The sequence below is a fragment of the Leptonotus elevatus genome, chromosome 16 (assembly GCF_054856555.1).
Source record: "Leptonotus elevatus isolate MCC_2025b chromosome 16, RoL_Lele_1.0, whole genome shotgun sequence".
In the NCBI taxonomy this organism is placed as follows: domain Eukaryota; kingdom Metazoa; phylum Chordata; class Actinopteri; order Syngnathiformes; family Syngnathidae; genus Leptonotus; species Leptonotus elevatus.
The window spans coordinates 2,106,483-2,130,385 of record NC_141254.1 but is presented as its reverse complement, the minus strand read 5'-3'; the positions used below and the strand labels follow the sequence as shown (position 1 = coordinate 2,130,385).

At 39.1% G+C, this 23,903-nt stretch overlaps 1 protein-coding gene across 1 annotated transcript in view; it reads right to left on the bottom strand.

Moving 5' to 3' along the window:
• Positions 1–481: 481 nt before the first annotated feature.
• Positions 482–23,903, bottom strand: part of sptbn4a (spectrin, beta, non-erythrocytic 4a) — a 59,724-nt gene continuing 36,302 nt past the window's right edge. Inside the window, exons 16-20 of the mRNA XM_086098159.1 lie at positions 11,971–12,031; positions 11,636–11,904; positions 7,262–7,432; positions 7,053–7,098; positions 482–5,163 (exon numbers count right to left, since the gene is read on the bottom strand). Coding sequence (XP_085954285.1) covers positions 4,867–5,163; positions 7,053–7,098; positions 7,262–7,432; positions 11,636–11,904; positions 11,971–12,031 — 844 coding nt within the window. The 3' untranslated portion in view covers positions 482–4,866. The remainder of the gene's footprint in view (positions 5,164–7,052; positions 7,099–7,261; positions 7,433–11,635; positions 11,905–11,970; positions 12,032–23,903) is intronic.

Genomic DNA, 23,903 nt, shown 5'->3' with positions numbered 1-23,903 from the left:
GTAACATTCTGCATTCCTGTAAGTCTGTAGAAGACAGCCCTCAGTTCAGAACTGTTGAAGAGTGATTATATTTAGCTGAAGTCTGAACCCCAAATTGCTTCACCAAATTTTGAGTTTCCTCCATGAAGATGCTTTGCCAGGCCTTCACCGAAACAATCTTTAGTTGCTGTTGTACTATATGTACCATATGTAGCAAAAGTCCTTCTGGTTTGGACAATCCACATCGAATTTTTTTTCCTAACTGTCTGAGCTACAGAAAAGGTATGAGTTAAATATATCTTATACCTGACAGTCAGGCTAAATAATGGTGATTAGAAAAAAATGCTTTAGGGGACAGAATGTAAGGATAATGAATTTGCTTCACATCAAGTATAAAATATATTTCATTTAACATTGTGGTTATGGGTGTCATCACAGGTCTCCTAAACATCATCACATCTGTAAAAACCTTCAGAGGGGAAAGAAGACAATGGCAAAGTGATGGGATGAACTGATTTTTATACATCACCATATTTCATATTTCCACAGACAGATATAATTTAGATGTAATTCAATTCAATAAACAAATCATATGTCCATGTACATTCTTGAAGCATACATCAAGTTGTGCAGGATTTGTGCAATAATGTATACGTCTGATAATTTATTCTTATAGAACAGACCCCCCTGCTGGCACTATAGTGCTAACCAAAGTTGCACAAGCCTTTTTTATTTTATTATTATTATTTTTTATGTATTTTTTTTTAACTCTCATACGTTTCACTCATTCACTCACTATTTGTTTATAACTATAGCATGGAGAAGACTCAATCTCATCAAAGTAAAAAAATAAAGAAAGGGAGGCAATTGGGGGTGATAAACTTTGAGATAAATGTTTCACTACAAATTATTTCAACTTGTGATTCAGTCCTGCAGTTGAATTTCCAATAGTGGAATGTTTACTGGTGGAGTTTAAACCAGCCCTTTACAAGTGGAAGAGGGATTACAGTAATTCCAATTGGGTGGCTGAGCAAGAAGACACACACAAGAAGTGTCAGAAAAGTTCCAGGACCGTATTTCAAATCCAAACTGCGAACTATAAGTTTTCCCCTTCAAAGTTATAAATGTTCCCACCCCAACCCTATTTTCTGCCACACCTTCATGACGTCTGGAAGGATTCTTCCAGGATTCTCCACAGCTCCATCAGCATGGCCACATTGTTGTCGTCCACTCCCAAATAGGCCCCCTTGTTTATCCCACGTGAGTTTGGGAAAGAGGGGAAGTGAGGTTGTACCAACACGCTGATATTCTTCTCGGCTGGGAAGCATGTCAGATACTCAGGGCATTGTGAGCAGGCACCTTGTCAGGGTGAAGAAGCCAACCACAATACTCACCTCTTCTCACACACTGATTGAAGCAAACATATCAGGATTTTTTTGAGACATGCTGGTTAATGATTTTGCTTCCACTAAAGGGAAAACTCATAGTTTGTAGTTTGGGTTTGAAATATGTACTGTTATGTATATCTTTTGCGACACCCGTCTCAGAGATAGGTGGCAAATCCAGGTCCAGAAAGTAATAACCCTGCCTCAGTTTGGCTTTAGCCCCAGGTGCTAGCTAGCTAGCTCCCCAGCAGATAAACAAGCACCCGGGAGCTAGCTAGTAAACAAGCACCCGGGAAGCTAGCTAGTTCCTTAGCTAGCTCCTCGGTTGCTTGTTTACCTGCTTGTACACCAATCCCAAAGTTAGGTGGTAATTCCAGGTCCAGAAAGTAAAAACCCTGCCGCAGTTTGGCTTTAGCTCCAGGTGCTAGCTAGCTAGCTATCTAGCAGGTTAACAAGCACCCGGGGAGCTAGCTAGCTCCCTAGTTGCTCCCCAGGTGCTTGTTTACCTGCTAGGGAACTAGCTAGCTACCCGGGTGCTTGCTTACCTACTAGCTAGCTAGCTAGTTCCCCGGGTACTTGTTTACTTGCTAAAGAGCTAACTAGCTAGCACTAAAGCCAAACTGTGGCAGGGTTTGTACTTTCTGGACCTGGATTTGCCATCTCTAAAGCTGTAGAAAAAATATAAATAATTCTGATAAACTAACTGATTTTATGTTAAAAGAGTGACAGTAGGAAGTACCCAAGTCATCTTAGATTCTCTGAGGGGAAACACATGGTCTACAGTGAAGTTTTGAGAAGGTAACACGATGAATTTCACAACATACCTAAATGTTCAGATGTGTTATGCGCGTATAACAGCAGGTTATACAGTACAAAATGTGCCCACATTAATTCAGTGTCACGGTAGCATCACCAATTTCGGAGGTTTATTAATGTCTTAGCAGCAGGTTTGAATGTAAAGTAACAAAGACATACACACTTTAAGACCATCAATGAAGAAAACAGTTTTCTTTTTTTCCCCATCAGTCACAGTTTGTGCTGTCTCTTTAGCTGTGTTGCTCAAAATTTGGAAGAGAAGTAAGGAAAAAAACAAAGAAGTCCCCAGCGTGCTTCATAAAAGAGATGGGGAGCAAAAATGTCGGACTGGAGCGACAACATCCCACATGGAAGTATTGTAGCTTCCACATGAATGATAAAACAGTGACAATGACAGGTTTACTTTCACTTCAATTCAATAATCAACAGTCTCCTTTAGTTCTCTTTCATCAAACCGTATGACATAGCACTTATGATAAACAAGTGACAGAAAAATAACATTCACATCGTGGAATACAGTAGCTCATCTATTTTCATTAGAACAATTTGAAGGCTGCAGAAGAATACAGCACATTGTACTACATTCCTTACGTGGGTAATCCAATACTATTGAATTGTAAAGTATCTTTTGGTGTTAACAAAGAAAGGAAGACTGTTTGACTTTCAAAGGTGGCAAATCCAGGTCCAGAAAGTAAAAACCCTGCCACAGTTTGGCTTTAGCGCCTAGTGCTAGCTAGCTAGCTAACTACCTCTCTAGCAGGCGAGCAACATGGGTGCTAGCTTGCTAGCTAGCACTAGGGGCTAAAGCCAAGCTCCCAGCTCCCTGCTAAGTGGCCACCAAGGGTGTTAGCTAACTAGCACCTGAGGCTAAAGCCAAACTGTGGCAGGATTTTTACTTTCTGGACCTGGATTTGCCATCTCTGGACTGTGTGGGTGTGCGTGTGCGTGTGTGTGTGTATGTGTATGTATATGTATATTTATATATATATATTTAAGGTGCAGTGATGATAAAAAATGAAACACTTCAACATTTACAGACTGCCTCCAGCTGTAACTTTTTCAGGAATTTATGCATGTTCTGTCAAAATGGCCACATTGTTCACATTTATATTCTAATCCTCTCAAACATGTAAAAGAATGAACACATGGCCAACAAACGGTATGTCTGTTAATCTCACAGAACTCTGTGCTCGCCAACAATTATTTCTTGATTTACACGTGTTGATAATACACACCGTACATTTAACACACCTCTCACAAACACACTGACAACTCAATCAGCTAGATGGTCTTATTTGGGCTGTGGGCCAATATAGGAAACAGAGGAATATAAAAATACAAGCATATTTGAAGTACTGTCTTTGCTGTTGCTTTTCTCTGGTAAAAGTGGTTCAAACAACTTGATATTGGTGTACTTATATATGCTATGTAATTCATTAGTGACTTCTAATTTGCATATTTTCCTTTAAATGCAATGTTTTTATTTGACTTAAGAAGATTACTATAAATGTTTTACTGTTACCCATTTCACTTCAGTGTACTGTTTTATTAGCGACAGGGTATACACACAAGGATAGGTATATACAATTCATGACTTCGAAGATATTTGCATTTGAACTCGCTTGTTGGTAATCAACAATCTGGACTTGAAAATAAAACACGCAACAGTACACAGAGCTTCTCTCTCACTTCAGGTTTTTACAATTCTTCAGACACCATGTTAAATACTGTGGGAAAATAAATGATGAGGAACAAACAAAGGTGGGGCAGTGGAGTCGGGGGGCAATTTTCTCATCATTCATTTAGCAGATCATGGAGGAATCATTTATAACTGTGGATGGAAGACAACCCTACTTTGTGAGTAGTGAACCATAATTGCGAAAATGCTTCCTCACACTAAATTATTGCGAATTTCCCAAATGATTTCAAGAACATAAAAAAGTCAAACAAGTGCACTAAGAGACTATAAGATTTCATGCAGTGTTCAGTTTTTTTGTACAAAGGCATTATGTCAAATAGTGTCACTGTGAGCATTTCAGAAATCCCCCTCACCCCACTTTTTTTTTTTTAAACATGGATAAAAAAAATAATTTGTATTTAACAACATCCAAAAAAGCTAGGTTGGTAACACCAGCATTCCATTACATGATCGATGATTACCATGTGGTGGGATTTACATGTCTTCAAGATTTAGTATGTTTTAATTATCTCAGGTGCAAGACTGGGGTAACCATGTGTTGATGAGAAATCATATCAAATCATCACATTTGCAACTACTTCATATTTCATTTTCTTTATCTCGCACTACAAGAGAGAAGAACTTAAAAAAGTATATTGCTTCAAAAGTTTTTAATTATTGTGAACATTTCATTCACCTCTTTTTCAGGTGTGTCTAGACTGACAGACAGACAGAGAGAGACAGACATGGTATAATCAGTCACTGAAACATATAGAAAGATGAATCCAAGAGATTAAACGATGACAACCCCCATCAGCAGGTGGCCCAATGCAAGCACTGATGCACTGCTTTAGGTTGGCTGAGAGATGAGTTACAATAGTCTTGTCCATGGGCGGTATCCTCATTGTGTTCCAACTTCCAGCTCTGTGATTGGGGCGCTGCAAACATGCATCCCATTCATACAACCACCAATTGTCGGTGAATAAAACTAAAACATAAGCGGGTTCTTCATTTGCTTTTTCCAGATGTGCTGGAGCCCCCCGCCCCACCCTCCATCTTGTCAGCAATTTCTGATGTGTCTAACTTGTCAGAGCCGTCCCCTTTCTCTGACCTCTCCTTCTCGGATCTCTCCTCGCCGACTAGCTCCGATCTCTCAGACCTGGCGTCTGCGTCGCCCTCGGACCTCTCCTTCCTCTCTGAACGGTCGTGGTCCATGCCTGATGTGCCGGGCTTGTCCCACTTAACCATTGCCTCATGCTCAGCTATACAGGTGGTGATGTTGGAAGTCCAAGCCTTCAGATCCTCCTGCAGAGAAAGCGATACGAGGGTCAAAATAACTTTACGTCATCAACCATCACCTACAGAATTTCCAAAGTCCCAATTGGTTGGACAATTTGGCCACTAGAGTTACAAACTTATAGGCAAGGATAGAATATCCTGCAAAGACTCGAGCATATCTCATGAGACTTTTGCTTTAAAGGAAAAATATTATGAGGACAACAGAATCTCTTGTTCTCCCTACAATAATGTAGTACTCAGAGGAACAAAAATTGTGAGCGGTGTAATCTCAACCAGACAGTCGCTATCCACTCCACCAAGTGGTCTCTTAACCCTTTTACCGCCAAAAACGTTTAATAGCGTATACTAAAATCCCAATGACAAAACATTAATTGACGTTAACTACGTAAATTTTTTTCTCAATGGTCAGTGCAACGTCTTGTGCGGTGCTGGTTTGTGAAATCCTAAAACATCCACTAACTATGGCCAGCAGATGGCTTGTATCTTTTTTCAATGGGCTCCCAGGGTATCAAATTACATGAAAACATAACGAATCTTAGGAAATAGAACATTTTCAAAGATGACGTGAATGATAAAAGCGTTCATCACATTAAATCTAATTCACAGAGTGTCACTAAACAAAAAATATTAGTGTCAAAGTCATTGCTGCGCAGAAAATGTATCTTTTCACAAAAAGCTTGTTTTCTCCTTTTTTCTATTTTCGCTTGATGTCATTCAAATTACCAAGTTTCAAATGGTGATTATTAAAGAACGGAATAAGGTAGAAACATACTTTTTTTCTAATGAAAGAATGGAATCCAATCTTTCATATGGTATCCACCATGTTTATGGAGTCATAGCACACAATATTCTGTTCTGCCTTGAAAGATGAGTGAAAATGCTCGAAATCGGCTGGCACTGTTGAGGTTGTTTTTTGGATAATGTTTGGCAGTAAAAGAAAAAGTCACATAGTCACATGTTTAGTAGATCTATCTGTCTATCTATGTCCAGGTTGATTAGTACAATATAGGTAAGTTAATCATAACTAAGTGAAGAGATACTCAGAAAATCTGCATTAGCCAAAAATGTTAACCTGAACATTCCTTAGTTCAGGGATGAACTGAAATGGAGATGCAGCCCGCGACTACACTCTAAGTGGGCCACATGGTTAATAAAAATAAATAAAAACATGAAGAATGGAAGGAAATGGAGAATTTGTTTCCCAGAAAAAATGTGTAAAATCCAAAATGAAAAAAGTGGAAAATAATTTTTGGGGGGATTATGGAAATCAGTGAGTGCAGAGCAGTTATGTGCTGTCCTTGAATGGCAATTTTTATGTAAGAGAGCCCTTTGTGCCAGTTTACTTCAAACCTTTTGTTGGGTTAAGATAGTGGATCTTTTATACATTGAGAAATATATGATCAAAAATGAAATGTATTAAAGGGATACTTTTACATTGAGCCATTTTCAACAGTAAGAAGATATTTTGTCTATAATGATTGTGATAACATCATTATTTTTCATGAACAATTAATACCTTTAAAAACAAATTTTGCCACTTGCTGTCGACTGAAGATGACATCACTTGCATTGCTAAGGGAATAGGTAACGACCATTCACTGCTCAGTTTGCTGACCAAACCGTGAGCCGTGATTGAAAAGTATTAAGTTATCAAATTAATTCTGGACAAAATATAAACTTTTTACTGCTGAAAATGGCTTAGTGAGTCAAGTATCTCTTTAAGAACATGCATTTTGCACATATGCTGAGATTTTGTCCATGCCTAAAATAGTATTTTTATCATACATCTAATTAGGAAGTTTAGGTTTTCGGCTTGCTTGGCTAAAATTTATGACAGACTGAGCAAGGTATTTTCAATCAGAGCAATTACTTTTAAGTTGGCTAAATGCTCTTACCTCATCTTTTGCATGGAATACTAATAAATTATTTCCGTCGTTGAGTCTGAGAGAGAAAAAAAACAGTGATCATCAGTTTCTCATGCTGAGCAAAAAAAATTAGAGTTAGTATATACAGTATTTACAGAAGGGTCACTTGTTTTGCACATTTCTGATCAATATCCACATAACATTAAAATACATAATTATAAATTTTCAAATGATCTTACTGAAGAATGAAGACATTCTTCTTTTTCTTGTATCCCAAAGAAGGATCAAAAGAGCAATTAGAAAGGTCAACAGATGGCTCGCCGTTGTATGTTGTGTTGTGGTTCCTTGCGTCCTTGTAGAAGGTCAGCTTTCCCTCTTTCAGTACGCAATAGACATTTACCCAAGATTTGCTGGAGAAGGGATCACAAAATACATCAGAGACAAATATATTTCTTATAAAAGTCCCTTTTTCTAGCAGAAAGAAACCTATTCACATAATATTCACATAACTCATGTTTCGTTAGCTTTTGAATGACTACTGACTATGCTTGAGTGGCTTGAACGTTACTAAAATACTATAGTGAGCGAGCAGCAGCTAGTGTTAGGGGCTTAGCAAGAGCAAGCTTACAAGAACTTGCTGGAGTGGCTAACAAGAGTGGCTAACGGGAGAAGTTGGCGAAAGCAAAGCGGAGGGAAACAAGCTTTGGGAGCCCAAATCACGGGACTTAGCAAACGACCAGTTGCAGGCCTCAGCTGTCGAATGTAAGCGGCGATCGATCCATTGGGTCAGACACGAGCTGCAACTACCACCAGATGCTAACTATGTTCACAAATTTCTTCTCCTTCAGGTATCTGGAGCAGAAACATAACATGTCAGCCTCCAGTAAGGCGAGGTGTGACCTATGTAATATAATTAGCGATTGGCTATTAACAAATATTAATTCTAAAAAATATATGTTGATGTCATAGAACATATTTTGTTTTACAAATTTTTAAAATGAATAGTGTTTTTTTTGACTGAATTATTAGTTGGAACAACTATAGAGGGATCCCACTCCTCAGGCTCCCTGGTAAGGTCTATTCAGGGGTGCTGGAGAGGAGGGTCCGTCGGGAAGTCGAATCTCGGATTTAGGAGGAGCAGTGTGGTTTTCGTCCCGGCCGTGGAACAGTGGACCAGCTCCACACCCTCGGCAGGATCCTCAAGAGTGCATGGGAGTTCGCCCAACCAGTCCACATGTGTTTTGTGGATTTGGAGAAGGCGTTTGACCGTGTCTCTCGGGGAGCCCTGTGGGGAGTGCTTCGGGAGCACAGGGTACGAAGCCCCCTGAAAAGGACTGTTCGGTCGCTGTACAATCGGTGTCAGAGTTGGGTCCGCATTGCTGGCAGTAAGTCGGATTTGTTACCAGTGAGGGTTGGACACCGTCAAGGTTGCCCTTTGTCACTGATTCTATTCATAACTTTTATGGACAGAATTTCTAGGCACAGTCAAGGTATTGAGGGGGTCCAGTTTGGTGGCCTCAACATTGCATCTTTGCTTTTTGCGGATGATGTGGTGCTGTTGGCTTCTTCAAGACGTGATCTTCAACTCTCACTCGAGCAGTTCGCAACCGAGTGTGAAGCGGTTGGGATGAAAATTAGCACCTCCAAATCCGAGACCATGGTCCTCAGTCGGAAAAGGGTAGCATACCCTCTCTGGGTCGGGGATGAGATCCTGCCTCAAGTGGAGGAGTTCAAGTATCTTGGGGTCTTGTTTATGAGTGAGGGCAGGATGGAGCGGGAGATCGACAAGCGGATCGTTGCAGCGTCTGCAGTGATGCAGACTCTGTTTCGGTCCGTTGTGGTGAAGATGGAGCTGAAACGAAAGGCAAACCTCTTGATTTATCGGTCGATCTACGTTCCTACCCTCACCTATGGTCACCAGCTGTGGGTCGTGACCAAAAGAACAAGGTCCCGGATACAAGCGGCCAAAATGAGTTTCCTCCGCAGGGTGTCCGGGCTCTCCCTTAGAGATAGGGTGAGTAGCTCGATCATCCGGGAGGGACTCAGTGTCGAGCCGCTATTCTTCCGCGTTGAGGGGAATCAGTTGAGGTGGCTCGAGTATCTGGTTTGGATGCCTCCAGGACGCCTCCCTGGACAGGTGTTCTTGGCATATCCCACCGGCGGGAAGCCCTGGGGACGACCCAGGCCACGCTGAAGACACTATGTCTCTCGGCTGGCCTGGGAACGCCTTGGGATTTCACTGGAGAAGCTGGTTGAAGTGGCTGGGGAGAGGGACGTATGGGTTTCCCTGCTAAAGCTGCTGCCCCCGTGACCCGACCCCGGAAAAGCGGTAGATGATGGATGGATGGAATTATTAGTTCACCACTTGATGGCGCTAAATAATACACACTGTCCCTTTAAATAATAATACATAGCTCATGAGGCTAGTCTTAAGTGCCTTTTTGCTTCTCGTAGTGGTGCTTAATTGTCTCTCTAACAATGGTAAGGAGACAAACGTTTATTTTGAACAAAATATATTTTCTACATATCTGTTTTAAACTCATTTGGGCATCTTTTTCTAGACACCATCTAGCAAGGATAAGAATATCATGTCAAACAGGAAGAGATACATTTAAAATGTTTTAGATAGTAGAAGCATTAAACTAAACTGGCAATAACCAGATTGATATTTTGATTCACTCAAGGGAGTTGTCCACAATATCAATCTGGGACTGCTCCACTGTGATTTGCTCGGGAAAGGTGGAACATTCTGGACAATACTTTGAGCTGATTGGACGATGCACCAATGCACGTCTACCAAACTTTTGTTTTGACCAATCACGGCAACGGATGTGAACGTCGTCATTGTGAGGGGAAAAAAACACATATATCTTTACCAGATGAACCAGGAAACTGAGTAATTCTGCAAGAACACAATTAATTGCAGCGTTTATGCATTCGTTCGCCGGTGTCGCCATGTTAGGTTTGTTTGTGTCCCACACCTTTGGCACTTTCGTCACAGCTGCATATCCCGCCCAAAAACTATGTTGATTTGTGATTGGTTGATGAAAATCAGAAGGCTCGGTACAAGATGCATTCTTGGGAGTTTGTGAACTCACAAATACCACGAGAATTCATCTTGCAGAGCAGGCTAGCGTTAAGCTGCTTGTCACCATATCCGTTTTCTTAATTTTTTGGGGCGTTGCTAAAACAAGGCCCAGTGATGAACATAGGCCCAGCATTTGTCAGTTTTAAGCGTAAATGTTGGTCTATGGTGGTCGTTTATGCTCTTACGCTGAAGGAGCTAGCTAGCTGCCGTGTATGATGAGTAAAGTTAAATTAAATTAAGAATAAATCCGTCTCCATCCTGCCTTTTCATTTTATGAACAGTTTTCCATTAACCACCAACAAATCCTTAGACTATAGCTACGCTACCTGTATTTCTCATAAGTTTCAGATTTTTTCTCGGAAATCTGCCACTTTCTAAAGTGGCAAATTTGCCAATTTATAAAGTCGCAAATTTACCACTTTATAAAGTCACAAATTTATAACTTTTTTCTCTCATACATATATATATATATATATGGCCCTAATATGCCGTCGTAAGCGATGGACCCGCATTTCTATTTCCTTACGCCCCTCGTGACTGACTTAAGAGCAGTCCACGGTCTACCAGTCATAGAAACACAGAACACTCCACTCCGCCTCCCATTTGCCGCACAATGAAAACTGGTCATTTTCATGAATCTCTAAAACCCATACGGATGCCCGTAAAGAATGGGCAAAAGAGGACGTTTGGTTACCCTATAATCTCGCACCACCCTATTTTTTCGCAGGTCAATTGTGCAGGTAGAAAGAAAGATGCTAGAAAATGTAGCGTTCCGTTTTCCAAGCAGTAGTATTTGATTAACAGTTGAGCAAGGTGTGGTGTCAACACATTTTGCTGGTAGAACGGCTTGATTTTTAACTATTTTCAAGCCTCATTTAGATGGCAATTTTTTTCAATCAGTCACATTTAGTAGGTTGTTAACTGTCTTTTCTATATACCCGGTACATTTATTTTCATTTCACAGGGACTAAGGGTTTCTACCTGCCTGGAAAAATGTAGCTTATGTAGACACTTCCTGGTTATGTGATCACGGAAGCAGCTTCACCATTAAAGAGTTATTTAATGTTGAAAACAAGAATGTTATGCTTTAGCTCCTGGGAAATGAAGTTAAACTTGTAAGATTGCCGCAACTTGTCTACTGTCTAGCATTGCATGTTTGTATGTCTGCTACTCCATCAATCCCTTTAGAAATACAAAAGACGCCCGAGAGTTCATTGCTTAGCACCACAACACAGTGACACTTCATATTGTTAGAATAAATGTACATATGTTATGCCATATTTACTCTTATAGTATTGCAAAGCATGACTCATGCTCTTGCAGCTGCAAAAACAAGAATTGTGCCATTTATTGTTTTTTTCATTTGTTTCATTTGTGCAATTATGATTAACGCTTTAAGACATTACAACAAAGTCAAGCATTTGTATTATAACAAATTTTGACGCCAATATCACCCCCCACCCCCTTTTTTCGGCATCGGTATTGGCCCTGAAATAAACACATTAGTCTATCTCTAGTTTTATACCTGGTGGGGCTTCTCTGCTGAGCTTCAAGATCAGAACTGGTGGCTTTTTTGCGATACAGGAATCCTTCATTGTGTGCTGTGTGTGATGGTGGCTGGGGCGTGGTCGGGGCGCCGGTAGCTGGAGCCGATCGAGAGCGGCGAGTTTCCTCGGGTTCCTTCGGACGGGGCCTCCTCCTCGGTTTGGGTCGGTCTCGAGCACGAGGGCGACCATCAAAACGCGTCACTGGAGCTGAGAGGCTACTTGGAGGCCGATACGGCTCTCCTCTGGCCTGTGGATGCAGATTGAAAAAAATTACACAAAGGTATGATGTAACTTGTAACTTGAGATAACTTACATGGGCTGCTTCTCTCTCCTGGACTTGTTCTACAATCTCTGCCATAGTAGATCTCTTTTCCCTGCAGTAATACAGAACAACATGAGTAACCGATGAACAATGAGCACAGTGAAAGCAATGAAAATGCAATACAATTTCAAATAATCAGAATCATGGATTTGTGTCAATTATAGTTGTCTCGAAACAAAATGAACAGTAGCTATAGTCAAAGTGAGTCCCAGACAATATTTAAAATGCCAAATACCCTAGCTCATGACCCACGAGTAAAATGGCTTTTTTTTTTGCCCCTCCTTCTTCATTACCAACTTTTATATCATATATATACAGTGCTGCTCAACAGTTTGTGAACCCTGCAGGCATGGTCAGATTTTTTGTCTAAAATATTAAAATGACCTTAATAAATGTTTATTCATACCCCAATCTACAATGCTGACATAGAAAATAATGGACTTGAACAAAAATAATGATAATATTGTCATTTATTAGTGAGCAAAAGTTTTCAAGATTAGCTAGCTAGGGAGCAGGGTTTTTACTTTCTGGACCATACAAAGATGCAGAAATGCTGTACTACATACAGTGATGCTCAAAAATTTGTGAACCGTTAAGTTTTTGTATAAAATATTAAAATGTTTATACCTTATACCCCAATCTACAATGCTGACATTGAAAATAATGGACTTGAACAAAAATAATGACAATATTGTCATTCATTACTGAGCAAAAGTTGTTGATTTAAGAAAAACTCAGATTTCATGGGTGCAAAAGTATGTGAACCTCTCACTTAATCAGACATCCTTTTGCAATAATAACTTCATCCAAACACTTTCTTTAGTGACTTATCAGTCTTTCACATTTACTTTGGGGGATTTTTGCCACTCTTCCTTGCAAAATGCAGACAATTGAGAGAGGTTTGATGGGCGTCTAGCATAAACTGCCCGCTTCAGGTCCCGCCATAGTATTTTTAAATAATTTAAGTCAGGATTTTAACTGGGCACATCCAGAACATGAATCTTGTTGTTCATCAGACATTCATTGGTTGTATTGCTGGAATGCTTTGAATTATTGTCATGTTGCATGATCCATCTTCTAGCAGGCTGTAACTTCACAAAGGGCAGCTTCAAGTTATGATCCAGGATTTCACAATATTCCTCTGAATTCATGATTCCCTGGATTATGTGGAGTTGTCCAAGCCCTGAGGATGAAAAGACAGCCCAGAACTTAACATTCTCACCCCCATGCTTCACTGTTGGGAGAAGTTTTTTTTTTGCCGGTATGCAGTGTTGACTTTTCACCAAACATGACTGTCTTAGTTGTGACCAAACAGTTCAATTTTGGACTCATCTGTCCACAGAAGGGACTTAAAAGCTTTAGGTTTGTCCAGGTACTCTCTGGCAAAGTTGAGCTGGGCATCTTTGATCTTTTTTGTGAGCAGAGGCTTCTACATAGCAAGTGATAACTTTGTATACATTTTTACTGTTTTACTTTATATTTTAACCATTTTGTTATTAGTTATAGCTGTGTAGATGTAGGTATAATTATGTTAACTCAGTATGGCTGTATGAATAGACCTATATTCTTATCTGTGTTACTTTCATGAGAAAGAGCAACGGGTCTGTCTATTCATTCGTAATCTAAAGGGAGGTTCCGGGGATTCTGCTGTGTCGGAAGGGAGTCAGGCTTATTATTATTGTATTTTTTCTAATCTGATTTATACCCATGGGAACGGATTCTCTTGTATTCAGTTGTAACCAGGTGTGTTGTGGGCTGACCTTTTTCTGAACCCTTTTTGTGAATAAATAACGATGTGAGCTGGAGAGAGATCATCACATTTGAACAGAGACATCGCTTGGATGGTTTGTCTTATGTGGACCAGAAGCTTCTGGTAATTAAAACCTTTGCAAAGGAACTTCTTCAACAGAATCTCACCATTCAGTTAATTGAACACGCAAAGAGTACAATACTTAATATTGTCTACTCTAACAAATGGTGACCGCCGACGCTGAATTATAACGAATGGTCTCCTCCGTTGAACCAAACGGATGGTGTTGTTGACGTTGAGCAGGCTGCGGCGTTCCCTGACGGGCGGAATTTCTGGCGCCATATTAATTCCGGTAAGTGGAGATCTTTATCCACGTAGAAGAAATTTTGTCTGTCTGGTCCGCTGCAGCTGGTTTTTTCGTCTTCCAAAATTGTCTAAATTTTAAAAGAGATCTGTGTGAACGAGTGTAGTTTGATGTCGTTCTATTGTGAGTTGTGATAATTCCGACGATATTGAACTAAACACGTCGTGGAGTGGTGCATTTGAAGGTGACGTGATGCAGACTCGAAGTGATGAAGCTTTTTTTGTACAGGAAGAAATAGCGGTTAATTTTTTGATTTGTTTTGTTTTTCGTCAACGCTATGAAGAATCCTTAGACCATAATATATATTGAAGATTATGGTATGCGCTCTGCTTTTTAAGCAGTTTTGGCCGATTTGGGGACGAGTATCATATTTGTTCATGGCTCTTATTGAAAAAGTCCTATTTACACGTAATATGTTTTTTAAAAAAAGCGCCTGTTTGAAATTGAACAGAAAGGGGTCCAGGTTGATTACAGCGATGATTGGATTTTGTATCACTGTATTTGCAATCGAGAGATTACGTGATTTATTTTGTTGGCGCTTCTACAATATGTAGTTTTGAGGTCAGGATTCCCGTTTGAATTCCTTTTGTTTCACGGTTGAGTTCGTTAGTGCGTGACAAATTTCTTAAAAAATAAGCGCCTTGCAAAAATTTTGCAATAAAGGGAGAACAGTTTAGCTCAGCGGGATTGGGTAACCGCTGTGTATAGACGAGAGGTCACGTAATTCTTATGTCTGTCTGTGTATGGCCATATGTGTTAACATATTGAACTATTAATACTAAAAGTGAGACGTCACTGTATTAAAACCGAATGTATACATCAAAAACTACAAACAAAAATGGAGGCGATTTTGACCCGGATACAGAATGGTTTGTCCTGAATGCGCTTCCGGTTCAGCGAAAAATAAAAGCGTCGATGAACAATGAAAAAACAAACTATGGATCGATTGTATACAAAGCTTTCGCTGGACAAAATGGTATGTCAGACTTTTGTATTTTCTTTGTTGGTAATGGAAAAAGGCTGAATTTGATGCTAAAATGACTCCAGCATTTGTGGAGCAGTTTACGGATGGGTTGTTCAAAGTTACCCGTTTACTGAAATCACCGTATAAAACTGCAGTTTAAATGCTATAAGATTTGTAGACAACGAATTGAAGGAATAACAACGTTTATTTTTTTATAATGACTGAAGAGTGTGTGCGTATGCATTTGAGTGTGTGACCTAGCTTCTAAAAAAAAAAAAGGTGGGGGTTTGTATGTGAGAAATGTGCATATGGGGATTTTGTTTGTTTTTCATCTATATTTTTAACTAAGTTTGGTGTTGTTTTTGTGTGAGATGAGACTGTTGTGATAGTGGCGTTTGTTTTATTAATTGGAATGGGATAAAATAGGTTTTGCGATTTATAATGTTAAGACCCCCCCCCCCGTTTCTAGGTTAGAATAAAAAAAGGTGGGGGCTGGGCTGTGCGCTGTGAGCATAATGTGTCCTCGTAATGGGACTCTTTTTTTGTCAAAATGGTAAGAGAGGAATGATAAACAATATAAAATAAGTAATAGTATTTGACTGAGCTAATAAATCTTTACACTTTAATGATTGATGACGATGGTTAATTTGTTAACTTTCCCTTTTCGGGACAAATGAATAAAGAGTAATGATAAAATAATGGCATTTTGTTTGAGAGTTGATATAATTATGCCTACATCTTTATAGCTGTGGCTGGAAGTAAGATAGTTGAATAAGGAGTTATGAATGTTTTTGAAATTGACATGTTGATAATGATTTTTAATATTTGTTTTTTCTCTGAGTGTGTCATTTCAGAAACTGATGTTTGAGTTCCAAGGCAGATGAGGGTTTGATGGCCTTCACTGATTACAAACTGCGAACGGGATGCGCCCCAGCTGCTGATACGTTGTATGGCTAGTAGCTATTTGAAGGGGTATTGAAAAAAAAAAAGAAATGAATAAAGAGGCTGTGTTTTTTTTATGAAACATTTTTGAGAAAGCAGGGAGTGAACTGTCTTGCTATGATCCCATATCCTCAGTCTGGCATTTTTAATGCATTGTATCAACGAGTGTGCATTTTTTTTGATCAGGTGAGCTCTCAGAAAGACTGTGTGTCATCGGATCCACATTGCAGACTGCGTCTGAATGGATGTGGCAGAGATCAAAGGTCAAAAGCCGCAGAGCAACAGTCTTCTCGTCCTGTGCCTAAGAAAAACATGATGTTCAAATTCCTCAATGCCCAGTGACTGTGTATACGCCTCATTCTAGTGACTTCTCCCCTATGGCTGTTTTGCATCCAGAGGAAATCTAAATGCCTGCTCTGAACATTGCTGCCACAGCAGCCGCCATGCTGGCCAGGACTGAACATTGACAACAGCTGCCGTCCTGCCTTTTGCTGGGGGTCTGGACTGAGAAAGTTGGTGGTCGGAATGAGATGTGATCCATTCAGTAAAATGCTACATAGTGATATGCAAGGCATTTTTAATGTGTTGAGTGGGGAACTGTGATCTATAGCAAGATATTTCAGAAAATTGAAAACGACATATGTAAATTTGAAATGAGGGATTGAGAAAATTTATTTCAATCTATAGCCTACTAAATTTTTGCCTATATTTTTGGGAGAATCAGTTTCTGAATTGGTACAATGGGAATTTTATTAATATGTTATGATATGATATATTTTTATTTTCCCCGTGAGGAACTTTTTTGGACTTCGTCCAGCTGCAGCTATAGTATAAAATAAATAACAGAATAGAATGAGTAGTAACGAGTAAAAGACTAACTAAGAGTTTGATGGCTAAATTAGATTTTTTTTTTTTATAGCACTGTGATTTATAAATCCCAGAAATATTTTGTGTGAATTAGAGTAATATGGTTATCTCTATTTTTATGGCCCCAAAGTCATCATATATTAGTGTCTTAAGTTGTATCTGCTTATGCTCAGTTTTATAGTGTTTTGTAGCTCTTTTGTTTATCTCATAGCCTGATTTAGAGGGTTGAGTTATTTATGACGTCTTTTGAGTCATGAGGTCTCTATTTTGTCCTCCCTTTATCTTGACATGTTTGAAAAAATCAGTGGATCTTTGTCAAATGAGGGAGTTTATGTTTAAGAATTTAACCAATGTAGACGAGTTAGAAAATTAAAATCAAACTTAAAAACGAAATTAAAAAGGTTGTGGGGTATCGGCCTACACTCCAATTGACAGGATGAGTTTGAAAATGATAATCCACAGTTTGAATATGAAGAAATCTATCAGAGGAAATCGATCGCAAAGTAAGTCTGAAGCAAGCAAGGACAATAATGCATATTCGCCGAATGAAGGTAATTATATTATATTATATCTTTTATCTCAGAATCATATTTGAAAAATGTAATGTTTGGAGCCCAGTGTTTGCAAAAGAGTATAGATAATATGAATATATGTGAGTTTTTCCCAGCATGCCAGGATTCGGCCGGTCATGGGATTCTGGGAAGAGAATAAGATATGAAAGGCACAGTTATGAAAATTTAGAACAAATTTAGTCATGGTAAAAAATTACCTATTATTGAACAAAACCTATTTGAAAAATAAATATTTATAAGCTCTGTCTTATATTAATGAATGAGCGAATGTCATTCAACTCAATCAAGGGCTGGGCTCTATTTTAATGTCACAAAAATAGATATTTTCCTGTTCCAACAGCACAGGACCTATGGATCTTAATCAAATAACATTTATTAATCCCAACTAACAAAAACTATCAGGGTTTTTTCCTCCAAATAAAATTTATGTGAGTTTATGAGAAACTAAAAATGAAAAGTTTCTGCACTCAGGAGAACGGCCCCAGGGGGTTGGTGAGGAAATCTTGTGCAGTTCTCTGCACAGAGAAAATTCCACATCTGGTCTACAAGGCTTCCGGAGACGTGCCAGGCTCGGCTATCTCATCAACTGATGATCATCAATCTTATCACCTCCGACCTGGAGCCACGTCAGCTGACCCAGTGATCGTTCTGGAGCGGCCGTTTCGACATCATTCGACACCTTTGAGGACATCAGTCAACGGATCAAGAGCAAGTGCCTTTTCTTTGGCAATCATTCCTTTGATCAGTCACATTTTGGGCAGAATAATCCCAGGTGACAAATCGAAGAATTTGGGTAGTCTACCCCAGATTCTTAAAGAAGAAAAAGAACTATTGCGTCACTTTTTTCATTCAACAGAACTTCATCACAAGATGGCTTCAAAGCAGAAACATATATCCGTCTGCTGTATCGTGACATTTCTTTTCATGTTGATTTGGTATTTTTGTCAGCCTTTTGACACAACTTTGAACACAATTACAACATATCGTAATAAGCGAAGTATTAAGTCTACATATAATCCCTGGGTCACACTCTGGACTTATGCTAAATCAATTGCTGTGACAGTTGCTCCAAATACAAACACTTCTGTTAAAATTCCTATTAGATCCTTAAAGGGATTTGCTAGGGGGAGACAGACTAAGGGGGAAGATTGGTTAAATTACTGGTGGTATCTGACAGGTCATGTACAACGAGATTGGAATGCTCTAATAACAACACAGGATGGAAGATACTGGCGTCCTGGAACAAGTGAGGAGGCAGTCTTCTTTAGCAAAAGAATAACATTGCATAATATGGGGGGGCGACTCTATATGAACTTCATTTTCCCAGAAGGTAAATTACAGTCGCCTAACACAACAATTGATAACGCCTCCTGTTTTGGATTTCTGTTGTGGGCCTGGTTCTCCGGACATGACCCATATTTCCCCATATTAATATGCGTAAATAAAACAATGAGTAATTTAGAACAGCCAAAAATGACTAAATACACAATGGAGAGCGGAGTGAAGGCGGTCAGCATACCAACTGAGGGAATAGTTGAGAGGTTTCGGGTTACAACAGGATTTTCCGGGGGCAGTAACAATTGGCTATTATTGGCGAACGAAGCGGCTCGAGCCTCTGATAAAAACAATTGTGTGGTATGTGTAGGTCCGCGCCCTTTATTGAGAATCATTCCGGCTAAAATAGATAATCACTGTATAATGGAACTAATGAATAAGGCTGTTCCCAATATCAAATGCTCGAAATGGGATAAGGTGTATCCCCTCGTCGATTGGCAGAAAACTAAACCAGTATTTTCAAACACAGTTGCAAATGGTAATTTTACATGTATTAAAATGACAGGTACTGGAGAACAGTTGGGGGGACTAAATTACATCACTCAGTGCGTGGCAATAGTAGATGTGGGACAGAGGTTCCAACCACGATCCAGGGCGGACATATACTGGTGGTGCGGCGATAACAGAATATTTGATAAGTTGCCTTTAAATACAAAAGGATATTGTGCCCTCATAACCCTTCTCATGCCAGTACAAATCTACCCCATCTCTATTGATAACCTGTTACAAATGATTGACAATTGGGAACCAAAACCTTCTTTTCAGAGGACCAAAAGACATTCTTGGCAAGAGCAGAATGTTCCCACCTACATTGATGCAATTGGAGTACCAAGAGGTGTGCCAGATGAATACAAATTAACTGATCAAGTACTCTCAGGATTCGAATCCGTAATTTGCTGGTGGTGCACCATAAACAAAAATGTAGATAGAATTAACTATATACATTATAATGTACAAAGGCTAGGAAATTGGACTCAGTCTAGCTTTGAGGCTGTACGCGGCCAGTTAGCCGCCACATCTTTGATGACATTCCAAAATCGAATTGCACTAGATATGTTACTGGCAGAAAAGGGCGGAGTTTGCTCAATGTTTGGAGATCAGTGTTGCACTTTTATTCCTAACAATACTGCTCCAGATGGAAGTCTGACAATTGCAATTGAAGGACTGCGAACACTCAATAAGAAAATGAAAGAGCAATCAGGTGTAGATACTTCTGTATGGGATAATTGGATGAATGTGTTTGGCCGCTATAAAACTTTGATTTCCTCAATTTTAATATCTGCGGCTGTTTTTTCTGCACTATTAACGATTTGTGGCTGTTGCTTAATACCGTGTATTCGTTCTCTCTGCCAAAGACTTATTACCACTGCTATTGAAAAACATGATGTCCAAAATAAGTCCTCTCATATGATGGTGGCTTCTGCTAAACCATACGTGTCTTCTATCGCATCCAATGAGAGGGACGAGGATCCTGCTGGCATATTTTTGTAAAAATGTTTGTTTTGGGCTCTTTAAAGAGCCCAATTGAAGGATTGATAACTTTGTATACATTTTTACTGTTTTACTTTATATTTTAACCATTTTGTTATTAGTTATAGCTGTGTAGATGTAGGTATAATTATGTTAACTCAGTATGGCTGTATGAATAGACCTATATTCTTATCTGTGTTACTTTCATGAGAAAGAGCAACGGGTCTGTCTATTCATTCGTAATCTAAAGGGAGGTTCCGGGGATTCTGCTGTGTCGGAAGGGAGTCAGGCTTATTATTATTGTATTTTTTCTAATCTGATTTATACCCATGGGAACGGATTCTCTTGTATTCAGTTGTAACCAGGTGTGTTGTGGGCTGACCTTTTTCTGAACCCTTTTTGTGAATAAATAACGATGTGAGCTGGAGAGAGATCATCACATTTGAACAGAGACATCGCTTGGATGGTTTGTCTTATGTGGACCAGAAGCTTCTGGTAATTAAAACCTTTGCAAAGGAACTTCTTCAACAGAATCTCACCATTCAGTTAATTGAACACGCAAAGAGTACAATACTTAATATTGTCTACTCTAACACAAGCCTTCCATGAAAACCTTGTCGATTGACTTTTCTTCTGATTGGTGAAGCATGCACATGTGTCCCAGATGCAGCAAAAGAGGTCTGCAAATCCCTCGATGTGATGCACAGGTTGGCTTTCTCCTGAATTATCATTTGTCTTGTGGGTCTTGCTAATATTTTAGAAGGTCGTCCAATTATGGGCAGGATTGTAGTAATTTTCAGTGTTTTCTAGTTGCAGATGATCTGCCTCAGAGTGGAATGATGACGCTAATTTTTTTTCAGATGACTATATAGCTTTCCCCAGACAGATGTGTTGTCACTACCCACTTCCTGAGGTCCCCTGAGATTTATCTTCCTCTTAGCATGACTGACCTGTATGGGTTCACCTGGGTAAGACTAAAGTGACGTGGTTTTGTCTCTGTTTCAGTCAGTGATACACAATTTCTTTGCTAAACCGCTCTCATTTCATTGGTCCATTTCAGTGGTTAGTTTAGCTACCAATTTGTCCTACCTGATCCTACTTGACTGCTTGTTTTAAGCAATGCAGCTCAGGGTTCACTTACTTTTGCACCTACATTAATTTATCAAAAACTGTTGTTTTGACTACACAATTGATAAAAAAAAAAAAAAGAACAATGCATTGAAATGCTAAACCTACACCTGCTATTTCATATAAAATGTAATGGTTCAGATTGAACAACAAAATCAGGTTGAAACAATTGGAAAATCCAAATTGCTCAAGAGGTTCACAAATTTTTGAGCAGCACTGTATGTGTGTGTGTACGCTCTTGTCTCCGTAATTAATTATCTTTGGCATACTGCCGCGTTCGGTCATGCGGTCATGTGACTGCATGGACAAATAATAGCCGCCTATGGGCGGAGTACGGAAGTAGCCAGGGCATGCGAGGGGGAAATGTTTGTTGCTGCTCGAGGTGGGTTTTTATCAAGTTTCTATCTTAAATATTGCTGCTATGGCCTGAATACGTCTATTTGTTAACTTGTAGAGTCGACTGCCAATGCCGGACTGCGTCGATTGATTGTCGCATTTATTAGAGTTGGTGAGTCATGTTTCTAGCATTAGCCGCACTATGGTTTTTACACGGGTTCGGTTGCATTTGCTTTGACAGGTTTCTCAAATGGTTGTATAAAATAATCACTGAAGTGATTGATGATATTGCTGATTCACTGTTAGTAATTATTTTATGCATTACATGGCGTTTTAGACAGCTTTGATTGTTTGAAATACGATGAACACTGACAACACTTTACTCAATGAAGCGGTTGTTTTTGACATTTGAATGTAATTGAACTGTACATGTTTTATGCATTTTATTTTTAGAATACATTGTTCTTATGGATTAAATTAGTTTAATGCTGCTATTGCTAATTTTGCACAACTTTAGCACTTTCATATAGTACATTATAGGTTTTTGATAAATGAACTGACATACCTAACATCTTTCTATTGTACAATACTGATGCTGGATTAGAACTATTTTCTATTTATAATGCGATTAGTGTTATTCATGCAATTAGTTTATCCCATGCCATCCATACACCGAATCTCATCTTGTGGAAGTTTACATTAAGTTTTGTTTAGATTATCTTTTAAAATAATGCCCAACCCAATTGCAGATGTGCTTAAACTTTTTCTTTTGAATTTCATTTATAAAGCACACTCCAATAATAAAAATTGTAGATTTCAAATCATCTCTTCTTGGTGTATTCAATTGATTAGTCATTTACTACAATTTTGTAATGTCCAAGAATTCAAATTCTTTATTTGGGGACCTTTAGCGGATATGAGAATCTTCTTATTCTTTTCCTTTCAGCTTTTCCCTTCAGGGGTCGCCACAGCGAATCAGTTGCCTCCATCTAACCCTGTTCTCTGCATCCTCTGATTAAAATAGATTAATTAGATTAATTAATAAAAAATCCTGTAATTAATTAAATTACATTTTTAATTGCCTGGCAGCACACACACACACATTGTGTATGTATATATATATATATATATATATATATATATATATATATATATATAATGTTAAAATGTAAAGGGATTTGGAGTGATGTGCTAACAGTAAGTTCACACTGCAAGTCTTAATGCTCAATTCCGATTTTTTGGGCGAAATCCGATTTTTTGTGTAAACGTTCACATTACCTATCAATTGCGACCTCAGTCTGTCTGCTGTGTGGATGTAATGCCTCCCCAAAGTGACCCGCATGCACAGAAGAAGATACGTCACTCACAACGCGTCACATCACTCACAACGCGTGTTTGCGGAAGTAAATACGTAAGGTCCAGCTTGTCAGGGCCAAGGACTTTTATAAGTCCGTCGTCAGGGCTCATATTTTTACCATCTCATATCAACAGAGGAGTGATGCGGGAGGAGGTAGAAATAATATTTAGTGAAAATGAGGCGAGCCTGTTCGAGTGCCTCACCTGACGGAGACCTATCTTTTTTTCTCTCTCCTTATTGATGACATCACGTCATTGGCGCGCGTAATAAATGAGCCGTCTGCGTGGCTAAATGACCACCACAAATGCCATCTTTATACTTCATGTTTCAAGTGAGATTAAATTTAAGTCAAATATAAAGTCACAACTGTTACTCGAAACAATTTTGCCAATTCACGTACGTCTCCCGAGCCGTGCGGACCTCGCGGATGTGTCAAGCAAAAATCAAGCTTAATACGCCCGAGCGGAGCGCATATTGGACTGTTGATGACATCAAAGTCAGATATATGTGACCTGGCCGTTTGGACTGAGGTTGAATTGCAAAAATTCGGACACGTATCCGATCTAGGACCACATATGAAAGTGACCCAGGTCGGATATGAAAAATCGGAATTGAGAGGACAGACATAAAAGAGTCGGATACAGGTTTTATTTGAGTCCAGTGGGAGGTTGATGTGCACAAAGTATCTTTATAACAAGCAAGCAAACCAGACCTGTATGTGTCTGTCTATGAATTTTCTTAAAAGTGCAGTAATTCAGGCCTTTCATAAATGTAAGAAAATACTATTTTCTTAAGAATTTATGGGAAAAAATAAGATATTTAAACAATCGCTTAATTGT